We start from the raw sequence: 19,937 nt of genomic DNA on the forward strand, positions 1-19,937 counted from the left end.
TGTTTTCTACAGCTGAATCACTCTCATCATTTCCCCGTACACATAAACATTTCACCAAGCCCTTCACCAGGACACCTTCGTAAATTGTTGCTAACTCTATAGTATCTACATATTGCCGAAAAGTTTTTCACTTTTAGTCTTATTACCTATAAGACACAGGTACATTTTTCACTTAAAGAGAGTTTCTTCAAAGATTACGAGGTCCCGTCCCATCCCCTGTCGCCCCACCCCCCCTTTCTGGAGATCGAAGTCAGGACCTTGCACTTGTGAAGCAGGCATGTTGCCACTGTGCTAAATCCCAGGCCCTTTTTTTTCTTTTTTTTTTGAGATAGGGCCTCATTTTGTACTTCAGGCAGGCCTCGAACTCACGGCAATCCTCCTGACTCAGCCTCCCCCATGCACCACCACCCTAGACTAGTTTATCTTTTTAGTGATACAATTATCTTTGCATTTTCTGCATTCTCTGAATGCATATGAAGATACCTTAAAATCTGAGCTATTAAGAAACTTAGGCCTGCAATCTCAGCTACTCAGGAGGCTGAGGCAGGAGTATCCCATGGTCAAGGTCAGCCTGGGAAATTTAGTGAGACCTAGTCTCAAAAAATAAACATTAAAAAAGGGCTGGGTACACAGCTCAGTGGCAGTCTCCCTGGGTTCAATCCCCAGTAGCAGAAAAAAAAAAACCTGTTAAAAACTATTCCTGGCTGGTGTGGGAATTTAAAGCGGTGCCTCCTTTCTGGAAGGAGGAACAGAGGATCAGGTGAACAGAATGCTTCTTGCATCACCATCCCCAGGACAGAAAGATGCTCACTGTGTCGCTAACAAAAGACAAGCACACGTGAGGCCTTTCAACTCCATCGCTCTTCTCCAAGGGAGTTTTGTTTCAGCAAACAGCAGTAATTCTTCCCATCAACGTAACTGCTTTGCAGAATTAACAGATGTTTCCTGTGCACTCTGGAAGCCTGGTCAGTGGGACACTGGTTTACTCAAAACGCAGCTGGATTCTGACCTCACACGAGTAAAAGCAGTATTTAACCTGACCACTGTTTGCTCAGATGCGGCCCCCTGATGTGTGCCAGGCATCTTTGGGCCAAGGATACAAAGGTGGGCGTAATCATGCGCAATGTTTATTCTTACACATGGTGGGGGGCGTTGAACAAAGTGTCACAGGAGGCGAAAAGCTAGTGCTGTGTGACAGCTGAAGACCAAGAGCGGGTACGGTTGTGCCCACCTGTGATCCCAGCTACTCGGGAAGCTGATGCAGAGGACTGCAAGTCTGAAGCCAGCCTGGGTAGCTTAGCAAGACCCTGTCTCAAAATAAAAAATTAACCAGCCGTTGTGGCACATGCCTGAAATCCCAGCACTTGGGAGGCTGAGGCAGGAGGATCACTGCAAGTTTGAGGCCAGCCTTAATTGTAGAGTGAGTTCAAGGCCAGCCTAAACTACATAGTGAGACCAGGTCTCAAAAAACAAAAAACAAAAAGGGGGTGGGGGACTGTGGATCCCCGACAGAACACTTGCCTAGCATGAGCAAGGCCTTAGGTTCAATCCCCAGTTCTGGTGGTAGGAAAAAGGGCAAGAAAAAGTTCACCATGTAATGCTTGGTGCACAGTGGAAACAGTCCGTGTAATCTTTACTTCTGTTACACTATGAGCAGCACATGGCAAGCAACGTGCCGGGGGGGGGGGGGGTAAGTGGGGACGCAAATGTACCACACTCACTACCTTGTTCATTCGTTCAGTAAGTGCCTGCAGTGTGCAAAGCACTGTTTCCTGGCACTGGAGGAAGCAACAGGACAGAATCCAGTCACTCCCATTGGCGGAGATTAAGCCCGAGGAGAGAGATTCGAGTGAACAGACGGTGTACCCACGATGGGCACAGGAAGTGTTAGGAAAACAGAATGGGATACACAGAGAGCCGGCCTCAGGGTAGATGTGGGGACGTTTTTGCTACTTTTCCTGCATTGGGAAGGGGAGACCGCCACAAAAGGTTAACACGTAGGTCTGGAAGGACGAGAAACTGTCTAGGAAGGTTTCTTAGGCAGTGACAGGACACTATGAAAGGGGATGGGGTCTTCAGAGACAAGACCAGGGCTCCAGGTGCTATAAAGGCAGTCGATGCCCAGAATGAAAAAGGTCTTATATACGAAACGACAGAGATAGAGTTTCACTACCCAGGGAGGGGGGCACCAAAAGATGCTTAATTACAAAGTAATTCTTAAAGAAATAATAAACCAAGAACTCTCATTAAAAAAAGAGGGAAGGAAAAAACAAGGACATGCAAATTAAAACCACATCAGAATATCACTGGACACCTATCAGAATCTAAAACAAAAAACACTGTAATCCCAGCACCCAAGAGGCTGAGACAGGAGGATTGCTTGAGTTTGAGGCCAGCCTGGCCTACATGGTAAATTCAAGGCCACCCTGGAATACATAAGGAGACGTTGTCTCAAAACAAACAAACCAACAAACAAAAACCCAAAACAAACACAGGCACTGGTGGGAAAGAAAAATGCCACAGCCACTGTGGAAGACAGTTTGGCAGTTTCTTACAGAGCTAACATGCAATTACCATACAACCCACAATTGCACTTCTGGGCACTTAGTCCAGGGAAATGAAATGTATATTCACACAAAAACCTGTATTCGTTACAGCTTTATTCGTAAAAGGCAAACAGCAGAAGGGGCCTGGGTGTCCTTTACCTGGAATACTACTCAGCAATAAAAAGAAAAGAATTATAGCTACTCACAAGGTGGACAGACCTAGAGGAATTACGCTGAAATAAAAAAGCCACTCGTGAATCTTCTACTCTGCATGACTGTGTTGGACACAGTATTTCTGGGTGGGTACTCTGTGTGTGTGAGCTGGGACTGCCACTGAGCCACCGTCAGCCCTATGAAATGCTTTGTAAGTGACCCAAACACTCAAAACTTGGATTAGTAGTTGTGAGGGCTTGGGGAGGAAGGTGGGAGTAGTTACAAAAGGACAAAGAAGAGGAATCTTTGTGGTGATAAATTGTCCACTGTCTTGATTATGGTGGTAGATATACAAACTTACACACCTGATAAAATTACAGACAGACAGACAGACACACACACACACACACACACACACACACAAATAAGCCTGGGAAAACCTACAGGTTTGTGGATTTTATCAATGTTCACACCCTGATTGTGATATAGTACTTCCCTATAGTTCTACAAAATGCCAATATTAAAGGAAATAAACTAAAGGAAACCCACCTTCTCTCTGCCTTAGTTCACTAGCTGTGAACCTGTAATTGTACCAATAAAATCTGCCATTAAAGGTGGGTATGACAATGCACACCTGGGATCCCAGCTACTCAGGAGACAGAGACAGGAAGATCTACAAAAGTTTGAGGCCAGCCTGTGCAACGTAGCAAAACTATGTCTTAAAATAAGAAATGGATGGGCCGGGGATTTAGCTCAGTGGTTCCACAAGGACCTGAGTTCGATCCCTGGTACCAAAAAAAAAAAAGAAATGGCTGGGGGTGGAGATCAGTGGAAGGATGCCCATGGAGTTCAATTCCCAGTGTGGCTAAAAATAAATCCTATTAGAAACAACAGTGAGGGGGTGGGGATTTAGCTCAGTGATTCCACTGCCTGCCTCCCAAGCCCAAGGTCCCCAGTTCGATCCCCAGTACCAAAACAACCAAACAAACAAAAAGAAACAACAATGAACCAGATGGTAAACTCCTTTGGAGTAGAAATTGTCCTTAGTATCTCTGATTTCTAGTCTGTTTTCCCCTCCAGTTCCAAACATTGAGAGTAGCCTGACATAGAACATAATACAGGGCAGCCAGGCACAGTGGCATACACCTATAATCCCAGCACTCGGGAGGCTGAGGTAGGAGGAACACTGGGAGTTCGAGGCCAGCCTGAATGACAGAGTGAGACCCTGTCTCAAAAAAAAGAACATAATACAAGGTAGTTATATGGATACTGATTCACTTGAGGGGAAGTTGTTTATTAATTTCTATTAAAGTACACTTTTTGCTATACATTCTACATATAAACTACATGTAAATTCTATGAAATAAAAATGAAAACCCAACCCTCTCTGACATACTTGATTAGCTACTAGGAAATAAAGTCACCTGAGAACATCCCTGTGGGCAGTCAGAATGTCACTGTGTTGACACAAGATTCCAAGACCTTTGAAATCAACTGTCCTCATGCAGGAGTCTGGGGTACCAGAGCCAGTGCAAAGTGGCAGATTGAGGCCACGAGACTGTACCAGGCTCCTCTAGCGACAGCCTCTGGAGCAGTGCCCACCACGATCCCTTCTGTCTGCTTCACTCACTGCGATGAGCATGGGGAAGGGGAGAGGCAGGAAGCAGGCAGGGGATGTGAGACAGCGAACCACGTGTGTCAGTACCTGCTGACTAAACACTGCCAGCCTGCGCTTGCCTATGCTTCGACCCCAGCCAACCCCGGGCCATTTAAGACTAAATTGAGAAAAAACATTAACACATTCATTAAAAGTTTGAACTGGGGCCGGGGATTCAGCTCAATGGTTCCAGTGCCTGCCTCGCAAGCACAAGGTCCCGAGTTCAATCCCCATCACCAAAAAAAAAAAGTTTGAACTGTAGAATTTTTAAATGAGTTTGAGAACTTTCACATATGGTATCCACCTTTAGTAGCTAAACAGAGGTCGTATCCAGAGAAACCTGCTTCAGAGAAACCTGTGATAACTAACACAAGATTAATTTAGTTTTTTTTTTTTTTTGGATACTGGGGATCGAACTCGGGTCCTTGCGCTTGTGCAGCAGGCAGCGAAACCACTGAGCTAAATCCTCAGCCCAACACAAGATTAATTTATATAAATATAGCATTGAAATACCCATCAGGGTGTGCCCTGAAGGCATTGAAATATGCTCCCTGCAATATGACTTGTGGCATTTATTTGCTTTAAATGAGGGAAACAACGTTTAGTTGGGCCTAGGCAGATGAACACAGCCACCAAATTAAGTCACAAGGGACACATGATGCCTAAATTGTTCCCCCAGACTCTAAGCCACAAAGGGGCGTCTCCATCAGGAGATCCGCAAGCCCACAAGCAGCAGGTCCAGGGCTGAGACCGACTGAATGTGCTCCCTTCTCCAGGGTCCAGGTCCTACTCTTATCAAGAGCTACAGAAGCCTCCTTCCTCTACAAAATCTTTCATTCATTAGCAGGAATGCATCACCCAAGTCTTTGGAAAAGAAAACCCTAACGTTTGTTTAAGTCTATCTTTTCATCAAGATAGTAACAGTATCATCTTACAAAAGCTATTTTAGCTATACAAAGTTATTAACTTTGGGATCTATGAAGAATGATTAACTATTAAACAAATTGCTTTAAAGGTCAAAAAATACATGACTGTGGGTGTGAAATGAGGAAGAGAAATAAGAGATAAAAAAGCAACTCTCATGAAAATAAGTGGGGAAATGTGAGCCATGTATAATCCTTTCCATGTCACTAATGTCCACAAGCAGCCTGGAAATAACATAACCTGCCATTTCATTCACTGTGAGCCATGCTCCTATTAAATGGACCAATGCAAATATAAAGAATTCCGTTTTCAACCTTTAACACTTACTATTGCCCAATCAGAAAGTTTTCCAATCAGTGAGCTCTCCTTGCATGAAAAATCTGCGCCCTCTGAAAATGCTCATTCACGTCTATTCATATCACTGCAGGTGTCTGTTTTCCTTCTTCAGTGAGAACAAACTGGGGATAGTAATATCTTTTTTCCATCATGTCCTGGGTAGAAGATTCACAAACCTCTACCAATAGTAAACACAATACACTAATATCAGAACAATGGCTCACAGCAAGGAATGGTGTGAATATGTTCTGATTTAAAAATCACTGTAAGTCTCAGGATCCAAGCTCTAGACAACATACTAAGCTTATCTACATATCTGTGTGTCCTTGGGCAAGTTACCTAACCTCACTAAGTCTTAGCTTCCTTATCTGTAAAAGAAAATGATAACATCTGTCTTACAGGACAGTAGGGACTAAATAATACAGGCAAGAGTTCCTATCATAATGCTGCTTGGTATGTCAGAGATATTAGGTAAATGGTAATTATCTCTATTAGGTACCCAATACAAGCTATTTGATGTAAATAGTATTTCTAGTCCTTGACATTGTCTCGCTTGTAGACTTTGGTGAGGTGGAAAAACCACTGGGTTAATGGGGAGCCAGATATTTGAGGGAAAAATTAGTAAGAAAGGAGGAAAGAGGAAGTAAAAAGAATAAGTTGTAGGCTGGAGATTTAGCTCAGTGGTTCCACTGCCTGCCTCGCAAGCACAAGGACCTGAGTTCGATCCCCAGTACCAAAAAAAAAGTAAAATTTTCGGGGCCAGGGATTTAGCTCAGTGGTTCCAGCGCCTGCCTCGCAAGCGCAAGTTCCCAAGTTCGATCCCCGGCACCAAAAAAAAAAAAAAAGAGTAAGTTGTATTGTGTACGTGTACCAACTCTCCACAATGAATGTGATCATTATGTACTACAAACATGTACTAACAAAACTTTTTTTTTTTTTTTGGTACCGGGGATCGAACTCCGGTCCTTATGCTTGCACAGCAGGCAGCGAAACCACTGAGCTAAATCCCCGGCCACTAACAAAAATTTTTAAAAATTCTTTTAAAAGCATATATTATTAGTGGAGTCAGATATTTTCGAGCCTGGTTTGGTGATGTATAGAGGTAGAGGCAGGAAGATCACTTGAGTTCAAGGTCAGCCTGGGCAACGTAGCAAGACCCTGTATCTCAAAATCCAAAAACAGGGCATGGGATTGAGCTCAGTGGAGCCACACCTGCCTTGCAAGCACAAGGTCCTGAGTTTGATCCCTGGTAACAAAAAAAAAAAAAAAAAAGAACAGGGCTGGAATGTAACTCAGTGGTAGTGTGCCTGCTTAGCAGGCGCAAGGCCCTGGGATCGATTCCCTGGCAGGAACACACAAAATACCCTCCCTTGTGATAGAGGCAACTGTCAAATATGAGTGGAAAGGGCAAGGATGCAGGTAACCCTGAGCCTCTGCTGAGACTGGGATCACCTGAGTCTCCCAATCCTGCGGACTACTTCCACACCAACGCAAGAAGGGCAAGGCGATTTTGTGAAGCTCTGGATTAGAAACCCGGTTTTGCAATTTCTCAGCTCTCCTCAGGCAAACAAGAAGTCCTGCCAAGCTCTGGTCTTACCGGTGAGTTAAAAGGCTGGACTGCATGATTTGTCACGACTTCTCCAGTTCAAAAATTTAGTAATTCTAGTTAATCTAAAATCATTAAAAGGGGATGGGGATTCAGCTCAGTGGTTTCGCCCCCTGCTGTGCAAGTGCAAGGACCCAAGTTTGATCCCCAGTACCAAAAATAAATAAATAAATAAATAAAATAATTAAAAGATACTCGAATTTCTAGAATTTTCAAACTATTTGATTCCAAAAAAGCCCCTTCAAAAGTTTCCTTGAGTTGAAACTTGTAAAGACTATGATGTCAAGAGATTTTGCCATGGAAGAAACATCCTTGGATTTGTAAACAATCTCACCATCAGCCCTTCTCTTCCTCCCCTATATCTCGTCACTTCTGACTGCTGATATGTCCAAAGACTAACACTAAGCCGAGGGAAAGGCACAAATTATCCTTTCTCTATACATTATGCCCTCTTTCCTGAACTTAAAATTACAGTTGCCAAACAATTCAAAATTGGAACTACTTTTCAGATTTAAAAAGAAGAGAAATGGGCCAGGGATTTAGCTCAGTAGTGGTGCTGCCACCTGCCTCACAAGCGCAAGGTCCCAAGTTCAATCCTAGTACCAAAAAAACCCCATACTTATCTAAACATCCAGGGGAAACTGATTTTCTTTGTTCAGTGTTTATTATTTCACCTTTCCTGCTGCAGAAACCAAGACAGTTTTCCAAATGGGAGAATCTAGTAAACAGACTCTTGAAGACTAGTGCTCAGGCTCGCTAATTTTCATGAAATCAACATAAATCACTCTCTTTACCTATAAAGGGTATAACAATGTTATGCCAGGATGACCTTAAGCCAGTTCAATTCATGCTTATATGGTAGCAAAAGCAATCTAAAATATATGCAAGAGAGGCTGAGAAATAAAGGAAATAATTACAACAGACAGACTGCATTCTTCCTGGAAATGCTAGCATACCACTTCACTGATAGTCTGTTTGGCCACTCCTATTTTTATTTTTATTTATTTATTTTTTATGCCACTCCTATTTTTATACTTCCAATGATAAGATTATCATTGCCTGATGTCAAAACAACTTACAAATACTTGTTTTTCCCCACGGAGAGCTCCAAAACACAATTACCAGACAGCCCAAACCAACAAAGTAGTTTTTCCATACCACCCAGAAGAAACTAGGCAGTTCTATCCTTGAATTGAACTTTTTAGCTTAGTAATTTTTAAAAAGTCAGTTATTTCTTTGCAGCTTCCCACACTCAAAATGTGCTATAGTGCCAACAGCTCCTTGTACCTAAGATAGCTTCATAAAAGAGTAATACATAGGCTCAGATAAGTATAGCATACCTATCTTTCCTTTTTTAATCCAAAAGGGCTTTCTATAAATACCAAATTTATCTCTGCCATTCCAGGAAAAGATGATAAATTTGAAAGAAATGTCTGGAAGAATACAGAAAGCTTACAGAAGTAACATACAAGCACGGGCATCACTGAATACCTGAAATATGAACACACTCATCCCCTTCAGTACAAACCAGTGCCCCAATCCGGAGTTCCCCTGAACCACCTGCAGGATTCTTTACCTAAAATTCTCTCTCTCTCTCTCTTTTTTTTCAGTACCAGGGATTGAACTCAGGACCTTGCGCTTGCGAGGCAGGCAGCAACACCATGGAGCTAGATCTCGGCCCATTTTACCTAAAATTCTCTTCCCCGCCTCTCCAGCCTGCTCACTTCCTCATTAATAGTTCCCTCTTCGACACACTGAGGAGTCACAAAAACTAGTTTCTTGCTGTTTTATTACTGTTGTAGTCTCATTTCCTATCACTTTCCATTGCAGTTTTCAAAACTCAAGTTAGGATTCCTAGTCAGTTTTTAGCTAACTGCTAATCATATTTTTAATTGCAAAAAATGTACTCTGAGTCCCAAACACCCTAATGCTTTTAATCCATTCACAGATAGGTCAGCTGTGCCATGATCTTCACCTATCAGCTCCTTACAAACACTATGAATGCTCAGGAAAGAGGGGCCCCTCGTTCTTCCCACATCTGCCCTTCCCCATAAGTGCTCATGGGAGCATCACTCCAGGAAACAAGTCAGAAACCCATTTTGCAAAGCAGTTTCTCTTTTGCTGATATAATTCTCATTTTATGAAAACAAAATCATCATATTCTTGATGATCACGGCTTTTTCCCCCTCCATACTGGGGATTGAACCCAAGACCTCATCACTGTTAGGCAAGCGATCAACTACTGAGTTGCATCCCTAGCCTCATCTGTAAAACTTTGTTTGTTTGTTTGGTACCAGGGATCGAACTCAGGACCTTGCACTTGCGAGGCAGGTGGTGCCACCACTGAGCTAATTCTATTTTGAAACAAACTCTCCCTATGCTGCCCAGGTTGGCCTGGAACTTACAACTCATACAGCTGGGATTATAGGCAGGTGTCACCACATCCAGCACAAGACTTTTAGTCTTCAAAACTTAATAAAAACCTAGCAATGGAAAACCAATCAATTAGCTCTAAGAATAATAATGTCACCTTTACGCCTCAAAATGTACAGATTTCACCAGTCTTAATGTGTTGTTACCAATCAGAAGACACACACACACACACACACACACACACACACAAACACACTTCTTCCATCTCTGACTAAATATGCCTCTACAAGTGTAGTGAAGATCGACTAGTGATGTTGGCCTGTAATCCCAGCATTCTGGGAGGCTGAGGCAGGAGGATCACAAATTCTAGTCTATCCCAGACAACTTACCAAGACCTTGTCTCAAAATTTAAAAATTAAAAATGGGCTAGAGATGTGTAGCTCAGTGAGAAGATCCTAAGTTCAATTCCCAGCACCACAAAAAAAAAAGAGGGTAAAGTGACATTCTACTACACAAAAGCATGTATTTGATAAAATATCATGTATCTGCTTTGGCAAGAAAGAAGACCAAAGCAATATAGCTGGGTACTGTAGTTTAATTCTTGGCATTTGTTTTAAAGGAAAAAAGAAAAATATTATTACCAACAAATAAAACTCAAAGCTTAGGGCAGGGGCTCAGTGGTGCCGCTGCCTGCCTCACAAGGGCAAGGTCCCGAGTTCGATCTCCAGCGTCAAAAAAAAAAACAAAACTCAAAGCTTCTAGCTGCAGTTTCAAATGTAGGGTAAGTATGTAAACAAATAGACTTGCCAAAACTGTGGCTACGATTCTAACACAAGAAACTCAGTTAAAGAGGCATCCAAATTTTTGATTTCCTGAACTCAAGCCGAAAATAACTCACAGGAAAGTGCTGCTGTGGAGAGCTGTCAGTCCCATCCCCACCTTCTGGCCACGCATAATCTTATCAGCGCGATGACCACAGGCAGGCAAAGGCTCCTCAGGCTATTCACGTAGCCTGCAATCCTCCTACACGAATCTGAATCTGGATGGCACAATATCACCAGAAAGGAAGCATGGGAAGCACAGTGAGGGAGAGGGAGAGGTCTGCTGGATCTGGTCTGATGTTTACAAAGGCCACCCGGGAGTTTGATTCCAAATTGTAATGCCACTTGACAGCACTTTAAGTCTAGTCTCATGCTTAACATGGGGAGAAACAAACAAAAAACTTGGTACTTTTCTTCCCCGCAGATAAGGGCATACATAACAATGAAAAAGGAAGAATTTGGAGGCTTATTTTATTTAGTTGGAATTCTGTTTCTTGAAAAAGACCAAAAGATAAATGCAAACCTGTTCGAGATGGGCACTTCTGGGGCCCAGTTTCAAGGAAGAGCAATCCACATTCTGATTCTATTCCTTATCTCCCCAGTCTGGCTTCTCCCTGCTGAGCACCAGTACACGTGCTCCGCCCACATTTACACAGCAGCCACCTAAATGCCAGGTCTGACCTGGCCCATTGTAAAAACCTTGGTTCCAGGGTTACCACCTCAGTAAAGTGTGTGGTGTGTGTGTGTGTGTGTGTGTGTGTATGTGTATGTGTTACTACTAGGGATTGAACCTAGGGCCTTTGCACTGAGCTACATCTCCAGCCTTGTGTTTCTTTATTTTGAGACAGGGTCTCTAAGTTGCTAAACTGCCCAAGTGGGGCTCCAATTTGTGATCCTCCTGCCTCAGCCTCTCAGTGTCAGGATGGTGTGGTGTTAAGCAGCACCATGCCTGGCTGTAAGATTATCTTTATTTTTTTAAATTTGTTCCCCTTCTTTTCACTTTTTTATTAGTAAGGTTATTTTTAATACTCTGCTCAGCAGTGAACTCACCAGTCCAATCAGACAAAGCTTAATTAATGAAACCATGTTGTAGTATAATCATCTCCTGACTGGGCAGAAAGGAGTTCCTTTGAATGAAGTTCTTAACATCTGCTCCAGTCAGCAGAACAAATTGACAGTGCGCTACATTACCTGGAAGTTACCCCACCCCTTAACTTTTTCTTTGAAACGCTTGTCATAAGACAAACCGACAAAACGTCACAACACAGGAAAAACCTGGAATGTTTCCAGGGAAGGTTTTCTTCTTTACACAAATCAAGAAGTCTGCCTCCATTTCAAAAGGAAAATTCCAGCATTTGAATTCTGTTGCTTTGCTCACTTATCTATGGCCCAAATTTTAGGAACTTCCCTCTAAAAATCAAACTTCCTGAATATAAATGGTAGGAAATGAAAACTCATCACCTGCATATCAGTGAAACATGGAAAAGGCCCCACAACGGTACCCCAAACTCACTGGAATACTCCATGGGGCTCCAACCTGACTTCCAACCAAACTGCTCTGGAGATCAAAGGGCAGTGACAGAAAGTTGACCCCCTCGGGGAACACCTAAAACTTTGGTTTCTAAGGCCATGAGCACCAGGAGCACGCCCCTCGCTCCTACCCATTCCCTCTCCTTCGCCTTCCAACTGGGTTGACCCTCCCCCTACTCTGGGCTTCCAGCTCCCTCCTTACCCTCCCCCACCCTCTAGTTTCTCCTACTCACTCTAGTCTGAGATCAGAAACAATAAGCAACTGCAGAACCAGGCAAAGTTAGGAAAGGAGAGTGGGGAGGAAGAGAAGGGAGAGGAGAAAGCAGTGGTGGTGCATGCCTGGGAGGCTGAGACAGGAGGATTGCCAAGTTTGAGCCCAGCCTGGGTAACTTAGCAACTCAGTGAGACCCCATCTCAAAATAAAAAGTTAGAAAAGGGTTGGGGGTGTAGTTCAGTGTAAAGGCTCTGGGTTCAATCTACTGTATCACACACACAAAAAAAATCAAATGAAAAGAGATGGGACTGAGAAATCCTTTGCCTACAGAGCTAAATCCCCGGCCCTGCCTACAGATTTCCAACCACCCCACCCTTCCGGCTCATCACTCCCCTGCCTGGTCAGGCTCACAGCAAGCCCAGCCCCCAACTTCCTCATTCTTCCTTAGTCACCTCGCCCTTTGCACAAATCCAGCCTCAGCCCTGTGCTTCAGCCCCAGCCCTCGCTAGGAAGCACAGGAACTCCTAGCAGCTAAGACCAGAGAGGGCCTGGGGGCAGGGAGGGGAGGCCCAGACAGCAAAGGCTGACACAGTCTAAAGGGGGGAGGGGTTACTTGGGAAATGCAGTCTGAGGCCCAGTTTATCTCACACTCAGGAGGCTGAGGCAGAAGGATCACTGCCATGCCAAGCCACCCTGAACTACAACAGGAGAACCTGTCTTAAACAAACAAAAAAAGCAATGGCCTCTGAGGCAATGCTGTAACCCTAATACTGAAGGCCTCTGATTCCAAGGGCACAGTTCAGAAGTCTTGAAGCCCAGTTAGGGAATTCCTGCTCCAGGGATAAATAAAAATCTCCAAAGCAGAAGGGAGAAATTCCAAAGCAGATCTTGCCCACCCTTCCCCAGGCGGCCGTGGTGGACAGCCCAAGGCAACCTCCAGCCTCCAGAACGGTCCCCAGGAAGGTCTGCCCAGCAGCACTGGCTGCCTGGGTACCTTCACCCCTGACAACCTGGGTCCCTTGGGCCAGCAGGGGACCCAGTCAAAGAGCAAGCCCCTGCCCAAAGTGGTGGCACACGCCTGAGGCAGGAGGGTCACTGCAAGCTCAAGGCCAGCCTGGGCTACACAGCTAGCTTAATGCCAGCCTGAACTAGGTAGTGAGACTCTGTCTAAAAAAAAAAAAAGAACAAGTTCTGGAAGAAGTGCCAAGCCTGTGTCAGAGACAGTGGTAAATGTAAATGCTCGGGATTTAAATCTGACTGCCAACAGGAAAGACCAAACCTCCAATTTCAAGAAACAATCTTATGTTAGCCACATACTACTATATCTAGACAAAGCCAACCAAATTCATTGCATTCACACATATGCACGCATGTGCACACACACACACCCAAACACACACACACACAATAAGTAAAAGCATCAAAGAGGACACTTGCCAGGCATGGTGGTGCACACCTGTGATCCCAGCTCTCAGGAGGCTGGGGCAGGAGGATCACCGCAGGGTTCCAGGCCAGTCTGGGCTACATACCAAGTTCAAGGCCAGCCTGAACTACACAGTGAGACCCTGCCTCAAAAACCAAAACAAGGGCCGAGGATTTAGCTCAGTGGTTTCGCAGCCTGCTGCACAAGCGCAAGGACCAGAGTTCAATCCCCAGTACCAAAAAAAACCAAAAACCCAAGCGGAGCATCTAAGAGTTTGAGTAGCGATTCTCTCGACATCACTTGCTGAGCTGATTTACACTTTTCCTCAGTTTACCAGCTGACCATTCCCAATTCTGAGCTCCTGCTAAGTGCTGGGTATGTTAGTACAATGGTGCCTCAGCTCACGAATGTCACTGGTTCAACAATTTTGGAAAGATGGCCAAGTTTGTGTTTGTGTGGGAAAGATAGCCACAGTCGTGTTTGTCACAGGTCATAGAGTCCACAAACAAAATCAAAATTTTGTCAAACACTTCTATTTCCCAACTAAATTGTTTGCAAACAAAAGTATTCGTGAATCAAGGTACCATTGTATTTCTATAAAAATCACATTTTTTAGAGCTGGGGACCCAACGACCTGGTATTAGTGGCCTAGGACTAATCTGAAAACTTCAAAAGAAGCTTCTAGGCCTCTTTATCAGACACAAACACACATTTCAAATACAAGGCAAAGGCTTCCCTTATGCCTGCAGAGAGGGCAGCAGCTGCCACTGATACTGAGATACCCTTTGCCTCTTAAATTCCTTCTCTCCCACACCCATCACCACCTGCTGATCGCCTACTAGGCCTCTTGCCTGGCCTCACGCAGGGTAAAAACATAAGCTTAGAACTATTTAAGAAACCTAAAGATGAATGTAAAATCTCAGACATGCTAGTAAATAATGATGCCACCAGAGAGACTGTGACAGAGGCTGCGAGGGCATCACAGCACAGCCAGGAGCTCGGAACAAGAAGTCACACTTCCTACCAGGAAGCCACAGAAGCCTCTGGAGGCCAGTGATTGATGGGCTGGACCATCAAGGATGGGCACGTTTTTGGTAAGAGAGATGACTTCAGTAAGAGAGACGGAGTAGGTATATTAAAGTACAGATACAAAAAGGAGAAAGAGGGTGGAGATTTAGCTCAGGGGCACCACGCCTGCCTTGCAAGCACAAGATCCTGAGTCCGATCCCTGGTACCAAAAAAAAAAAAAAAAAACAAAGCAAAACAGAGAGTCAGGCCGAGGGTGCACACCTGTAACCTCAGTACTTGGGAAGCTGAGGCAGGGGACTGCAGCGAGTTTGAGACCAGCCTGGACTACCCAGAAGATGGCAGGAAAACAAGAGACCTGTTTTCCTATTTGTTGGAGGCTCTAATAAGATGCTGGAGAATTTAACTCCTTAGTGAGGAGGATCTCCAGGAGTTCAAGGCCAGCCTGAGCTACATAGGGAGACCCTGTCTCAAAACACAAAACAAATCAAAAACAAAAAAACATTCTACAAACCTAGAGTTTTTACCTGATAAGGACACCATAAGTAAATACCTGGGTTTCAATAACTTCAGATTTCCTATCCTGAGCACAAAAACCTCACTAAAATGACCAATTTCCAGAAGTTCCAGGTTCCACGCTGACTCCTGAGTCAGTGCCTGGAGGCTCCAGGCCTTCCTTGCCGTGGCTACGTTGCTGCTCTTTCATTCTTTGGCTCAGCTGCTAAATTAAGTCCACAACTCCAAGCTTGCAATGCAAATTCTCATTCCCACTCTACCAGGAGAGGCTTCGTGGACAAAATATCTCTCCATTGGTCCCTCACTGAGCGACTTTCCCCCCTGCATCCGTATCTCACAGGGCTGCAGAAGGTTAATTGCAATCAATGTTCTATGCAGAAATGTGGCATCCATTGGCCAATAAATACATGGAAAAGTGTTTAACACCACTGGCCATTCAAGAAACACACATTAAAACAACTCTGAGATTCCACCTTACTTTAGGAGGAAGACCCACCCTCAAGAAATCAAATACTAGTAAATGCTGGCAGGACTGCAGGGAGAAAGGAACCCTTCTACATCCTTGGTAGTAATGTAAAGCAGTACCAACCACTTTGGAGATCAGTATGGAGATTCCTCAAAAAGCTAAGAAGAGAGCCGGGGATTTAGCTCAGTGGTTCTGCCACCTGCCTTGCAAGCACAAGGACCCAAGTTCGATCCCAGGTACCAAAAAAAAAAAAAAAAAAGCTAAGAAGAGAAATTTTATTTGACCCAGATATTCCCCTTCTAGATATCTTCCCGAAAGAGTTAAAGACATATTTACAGTGACACATACATGCCCATGTTTATAGCAGCACAGTTCATAATAGCTAAATCTTAGAAGCAGCTTATAGTCTATCCATAGATGACAAATAAAGAAAATGTGACATTTATACACAATGGAGTACTATTCTGACTTAAAGAATAAACCTGAGCCACCTGTACAAAAATGGATGCGCCTTGAAACCATATATTATGTGAAACAAATCAGACACACGAGTTTAAATAGCGCGTGGTTTCTCTTATATGAAAAACCCAAAGTATAAATAAAGAGTAAAATAAGACAGGAAATAGGGAGGTAGATTGTTTACAAATGAGAAGGAGACGAAGAGATAGAGGGGAGGAGCGGGAGAGGGGAAGGGGAGGAAAAATACTAAGATGTGTTACCGGCATGTGCCCATCCCCAGAAGGAACGTGATCCCTGTGTACTGCACGCATGAACTGCAGAAAATGAAAATAAACAAAAAAGAGGTGCCGCGCCTGCCGGGCACCTCACTGTTACCTGGAACGCGAATGTCCGGGGCGAGGGTGCAGCCGGTCAACGGCAGCTTCGTACGCCTCGTACGCCTCTTGGACCTCGTACACACTGGCGTCGGCATCCTCCGCGCTGCTGGAATTCCGCCCTTCCAACTCGAGCGCTTTCCTCGCAGCCTCGACAAAGGGCAGGTTCTCATATTCCGGGATCTCCTCGTAGTGGCGCACATTTTCGTACTCCGGCGCCCAGACACTTGTCACAGACTGGCCAGGCTGCTCACGGGAGGGCTCTGTGGAGAGCATCTGCTCGTCCAGAGACTCGGCTCTCGGGCCATCGGCTGCACTAGCCCGGCCCCAAGGCTTCTTCTTCCTCTTCTGAGAGTCCGGGCTGTAGTGGTCGACAGAATTCGCCTTGCTGGGTCTGCCTCTCCTCTCCAGGTCGGCCGCCATCAGGCCACACCAGTCACTTCCAAGCCCTCTCCGCTCCCCGCCCGCCAGGTAAGCTCTGCTCGTGTCTCCGAGCTGGCCACTCCTGAACCAAAATTTCTGAAAGTCTCCCTTTACGAAATACATGGACAGCTTCCTGTTGAGCAACTGTCTCAGAGAATTTTTCTTGGGAGAGTGTTTGCAGGGCTTGGTGCACCTGTCCAGATCCGCGGAGGATAACGACTTTGCCCTCGGCTTGGTTAGGGCAGCGGAAGAAGGCTCACTACTGGAAGGCACAGTAACAGACTTCAAAGATTCGGAGTTCCCTAAAAAGGGTAAAATCGGATGAGGCAATTTCCACACCGGCTTTTCTGAAGTCTGTTTAGGCACATCGAAGGAAGATGACCTAGCATGGTCCGGGGCGCACCAGCGCTGCAGGTGATTTCTTTCTAGAACCTTCCCTGAGCTTTTTACTTCAACTGAGGGAAAAGAACTTTTCTCCACCAACTCCACAGAAGCAGCCTTTTTGAGCACTCCTGAAGCAAGCAAGCTATGCCTTTGAGGTTTCTTAGGGACAATTCTTGAGGAATTTTCCTCTTTCATTATACAGTCCTTTTGCTCCAGGGGGGCAGACACTCCCAGGTTCCCAGCTGGCAGATGTTTGCTGCCAGTTAATTTGAGCTGCTTAGGCAGACTCCAAGACAGGGCATTGGATCTCACAAAATGAGTCCCTTGGTCCGCACCAAATGATGTACCAGGACCATCTACATCTGCCCTGCTGTCAGAACTCAAATTAGAGTCTGCATCTAAAGAAGGTGCTGTGTTCTCAAGGGAAGCTGTCTCGTGACATGAGTCTTGCCTGTCCCTGTTGAAGCTGCTATTCAGTTCACTTTTATTTCCCGGCTTCACTTTGTCCACTGAATCCCGGTGACACAAAACATTCTCCTGAAGAACAGCGACTTCACTGTTTTTCAAACTATCTTCACCAAGACAAGAAGAGCTATTATTTGAACCCTCCAGTTCCTCGGCACCTCCACTAGGAGTATCTACATGTTTTTGGCGTAACAGACGTGTCTTTCTGGGCTTCGGAGTAGGAAATGTGGGGGTACGTGGTACTGAGTCAGTTTCTAAGGGGCTACGATCTCTGACTTTTGTGTTCTTACTAACTTCATCTGAAGATGCAAAGGTATTCTTTTTACCGTTTCCCAGAGCTTCTGGTTCGGATGGATGAAAGGAGCTATGGCTTTTTTCGCTTCCCTCTTCGTCAGTTTCAAGATTTTGAAATTCACCCCTAGGAAGCTGCAAGTGGCAGCGGTGAGCAACAGGCGCCTTTTCAAAGCTGGACGGGGAAGGTGACGAGTCTGGAAGATCAGTTCTGAACCTCGTGTCAGCACTGCAGCCACCATTCATTTCTGGGTTGTCTGCAGACGACTGCTTCTGTGGGGAACTAAAAGCTGACATTTGCTGTTTCAAAGCATCTTTGAGCTTCACTTCTAGGATACTTGCCTTTAAAACCACTCCACTTTGCAGCCTAAAATTCTCACCAGAATTCCATTTCATCGGAGTTTTTTTGATCAAAGAGGACTCATCCCTTTTACTGTTTTCTAAACTTTCTTTCATTTCCAAGGGCTCTAAAACGAGCTGCTTTACACACGTACTCTTTTTATTCGTAACCTTATGGGTGCATTCAGAACCGAAGGGACGCTCGGGTGAAATATAATCAATGCTCTGATCTCCTACATTTTTGCAATTAAAGCTGTCAGCTCTTTGGGGCAATTCTGGTTTACGCTCTTCCACATTCTTGGTGCTCTTCCTCGGCGGTGACGGCGTGGGCTCTTCCACAGGTGAGCTCTTTGGAACTTTCGGTTTGGGTGCAATTGCTGGTTTAGTTTTCTTTGTTGACTGTGGAATGCTGACAACCACACTGTCAGGTTTCGGTGCAATAGGAGGGGGAGCTGGCTTATTATTTGCCACCACAAACTTTGGCTTGGGGGCCACTGGTGGCTTCTTTGTCTCTAAAAAAAAAAAGTCATAACGAGATGATAAACCAAAGCACAAGATGATACATGACTAAATGGGTAACATTTTAAATTCTTGATTTTTTTTGAGACAGGGTCTCACTATGTAGTCCAGGCTGGCCATGAACTGACTACATAGCCAAGGCTGGCCTGGAACTAGCAGTGATCCTCCTGCCTCAGCCTCCCAAGTGCTGGCATTACAGGTGTGCACCACCATGGCTGGCTAACATTTTTAATTTTAACATAATGAACTTGACATTTTACTAGGTACAGTATACAGTATTGCACTGTACAGAGTCAACATTACTGTTGAAAATTCCTTAAATTCCAGTATACATAGCTTCGGGCATGATGTACATTTCTTTTTCTTTTTTTTTTGGTACCGGGGATCGAACTCGGGTCCTTGCGCTTGCACAGCAGGCGGCGAAACCACTGAGCTAAAGCCCCAGCCCTGATGTACATTTCTTAGTAAATCCAAAACTGTTTCTTCCAACTCTGTTACTAAATAAAATAACTGACTTCTGTTCACTCATTGAGTACTGAAAAATGAATTTACCTACATGACACAACTCTTCAAGTTTCTCATGTAAATAGGCAATAATGTTCTTCATACACCATGAAATATAGTAGAGTTGCATAAATAAATACTTTTTATCAAAACTTGTCTACCTCTGGCCAGGTGCAGTAACACAAACCATAATCTCAGCACTCAGAGGCTGAGGCAGGAGGAGATTCAAGGTCAGCCTGGACTATTTAGCAACGCTGTCTCAAAAAAAAAAAAATCTATCTACCTCAATAGATAAATCCCAAAATAAAGGGGTTTTTTTTGGGGGGGGGCTTTTTTTGACACAAAGTCTCATCAGGGAGTCCGGGCTAGCCTTGAATTCACTACATAGCCCAGGCTAGCCTTGAATTCACCACAATCCTCCTACCCCAGCCTCCTAAATACCAGGATTACAGGTATGTACCACCACACTCAATCTAAAGGATCTTTTAAAAAGAATATAGAAATCTGAAATTTTCTAACTTTAAAAACTGAAAGTTCTAGAGCCCGGGATTTAGCTCAGTGGTGCTGCGCCTGCCTTGCAAACGCATG

At 44.6% G+C, this 19,937-nt stretch overlaps 1 protein-coding gene across 4 annotated transcripts in view; it reads right to left on the reverse strand.

Annotated features, from left to right (window-relative positions):
• Fgd6 (FYVE, RhoGEF and PH domain containing 6) overlaps positions 1-19,937 on the reverse strand; it is a 97,184-nt gene that overhangs the window by 72,483 nt on the left and 4,764 nt on the right. For all 4 annotated transcript variants that reach the window (XR_015443542.1, XR_002395009.2, XM_004844932.4 and 1 more), the window contains exon 2: positions 16,426-18,838. Coding sequence is in view for 2 of the 4 variants with exons in the window: in XM_004844932.4 (XP_004844989.1) it covers positions 16,426-18,838 (2,413 nt within the window). In the remaining 2 variants the exon portion in view is untranslated. The remainder of the gene's footprint in view (positions 1-16,425; positions 18,839-19,937) is intronic.

This window comes from Heterocephalus glaber, unplaced genomic scaffold, assembly GCF_053883595.1.
Source record: "Heterocephalus glaber isolate CG9 unplaced genomic scaffold, H.glaber_assembly_v1.0 deba00001572, whole genome shotgun sequence".
NCBI classification, from domain to species: Eukaryota; Metazoa; Chordata; class Mammalia; order Rodentia; family Bathyergidae; genus Heterocephalus; species Heterocephalus glaber.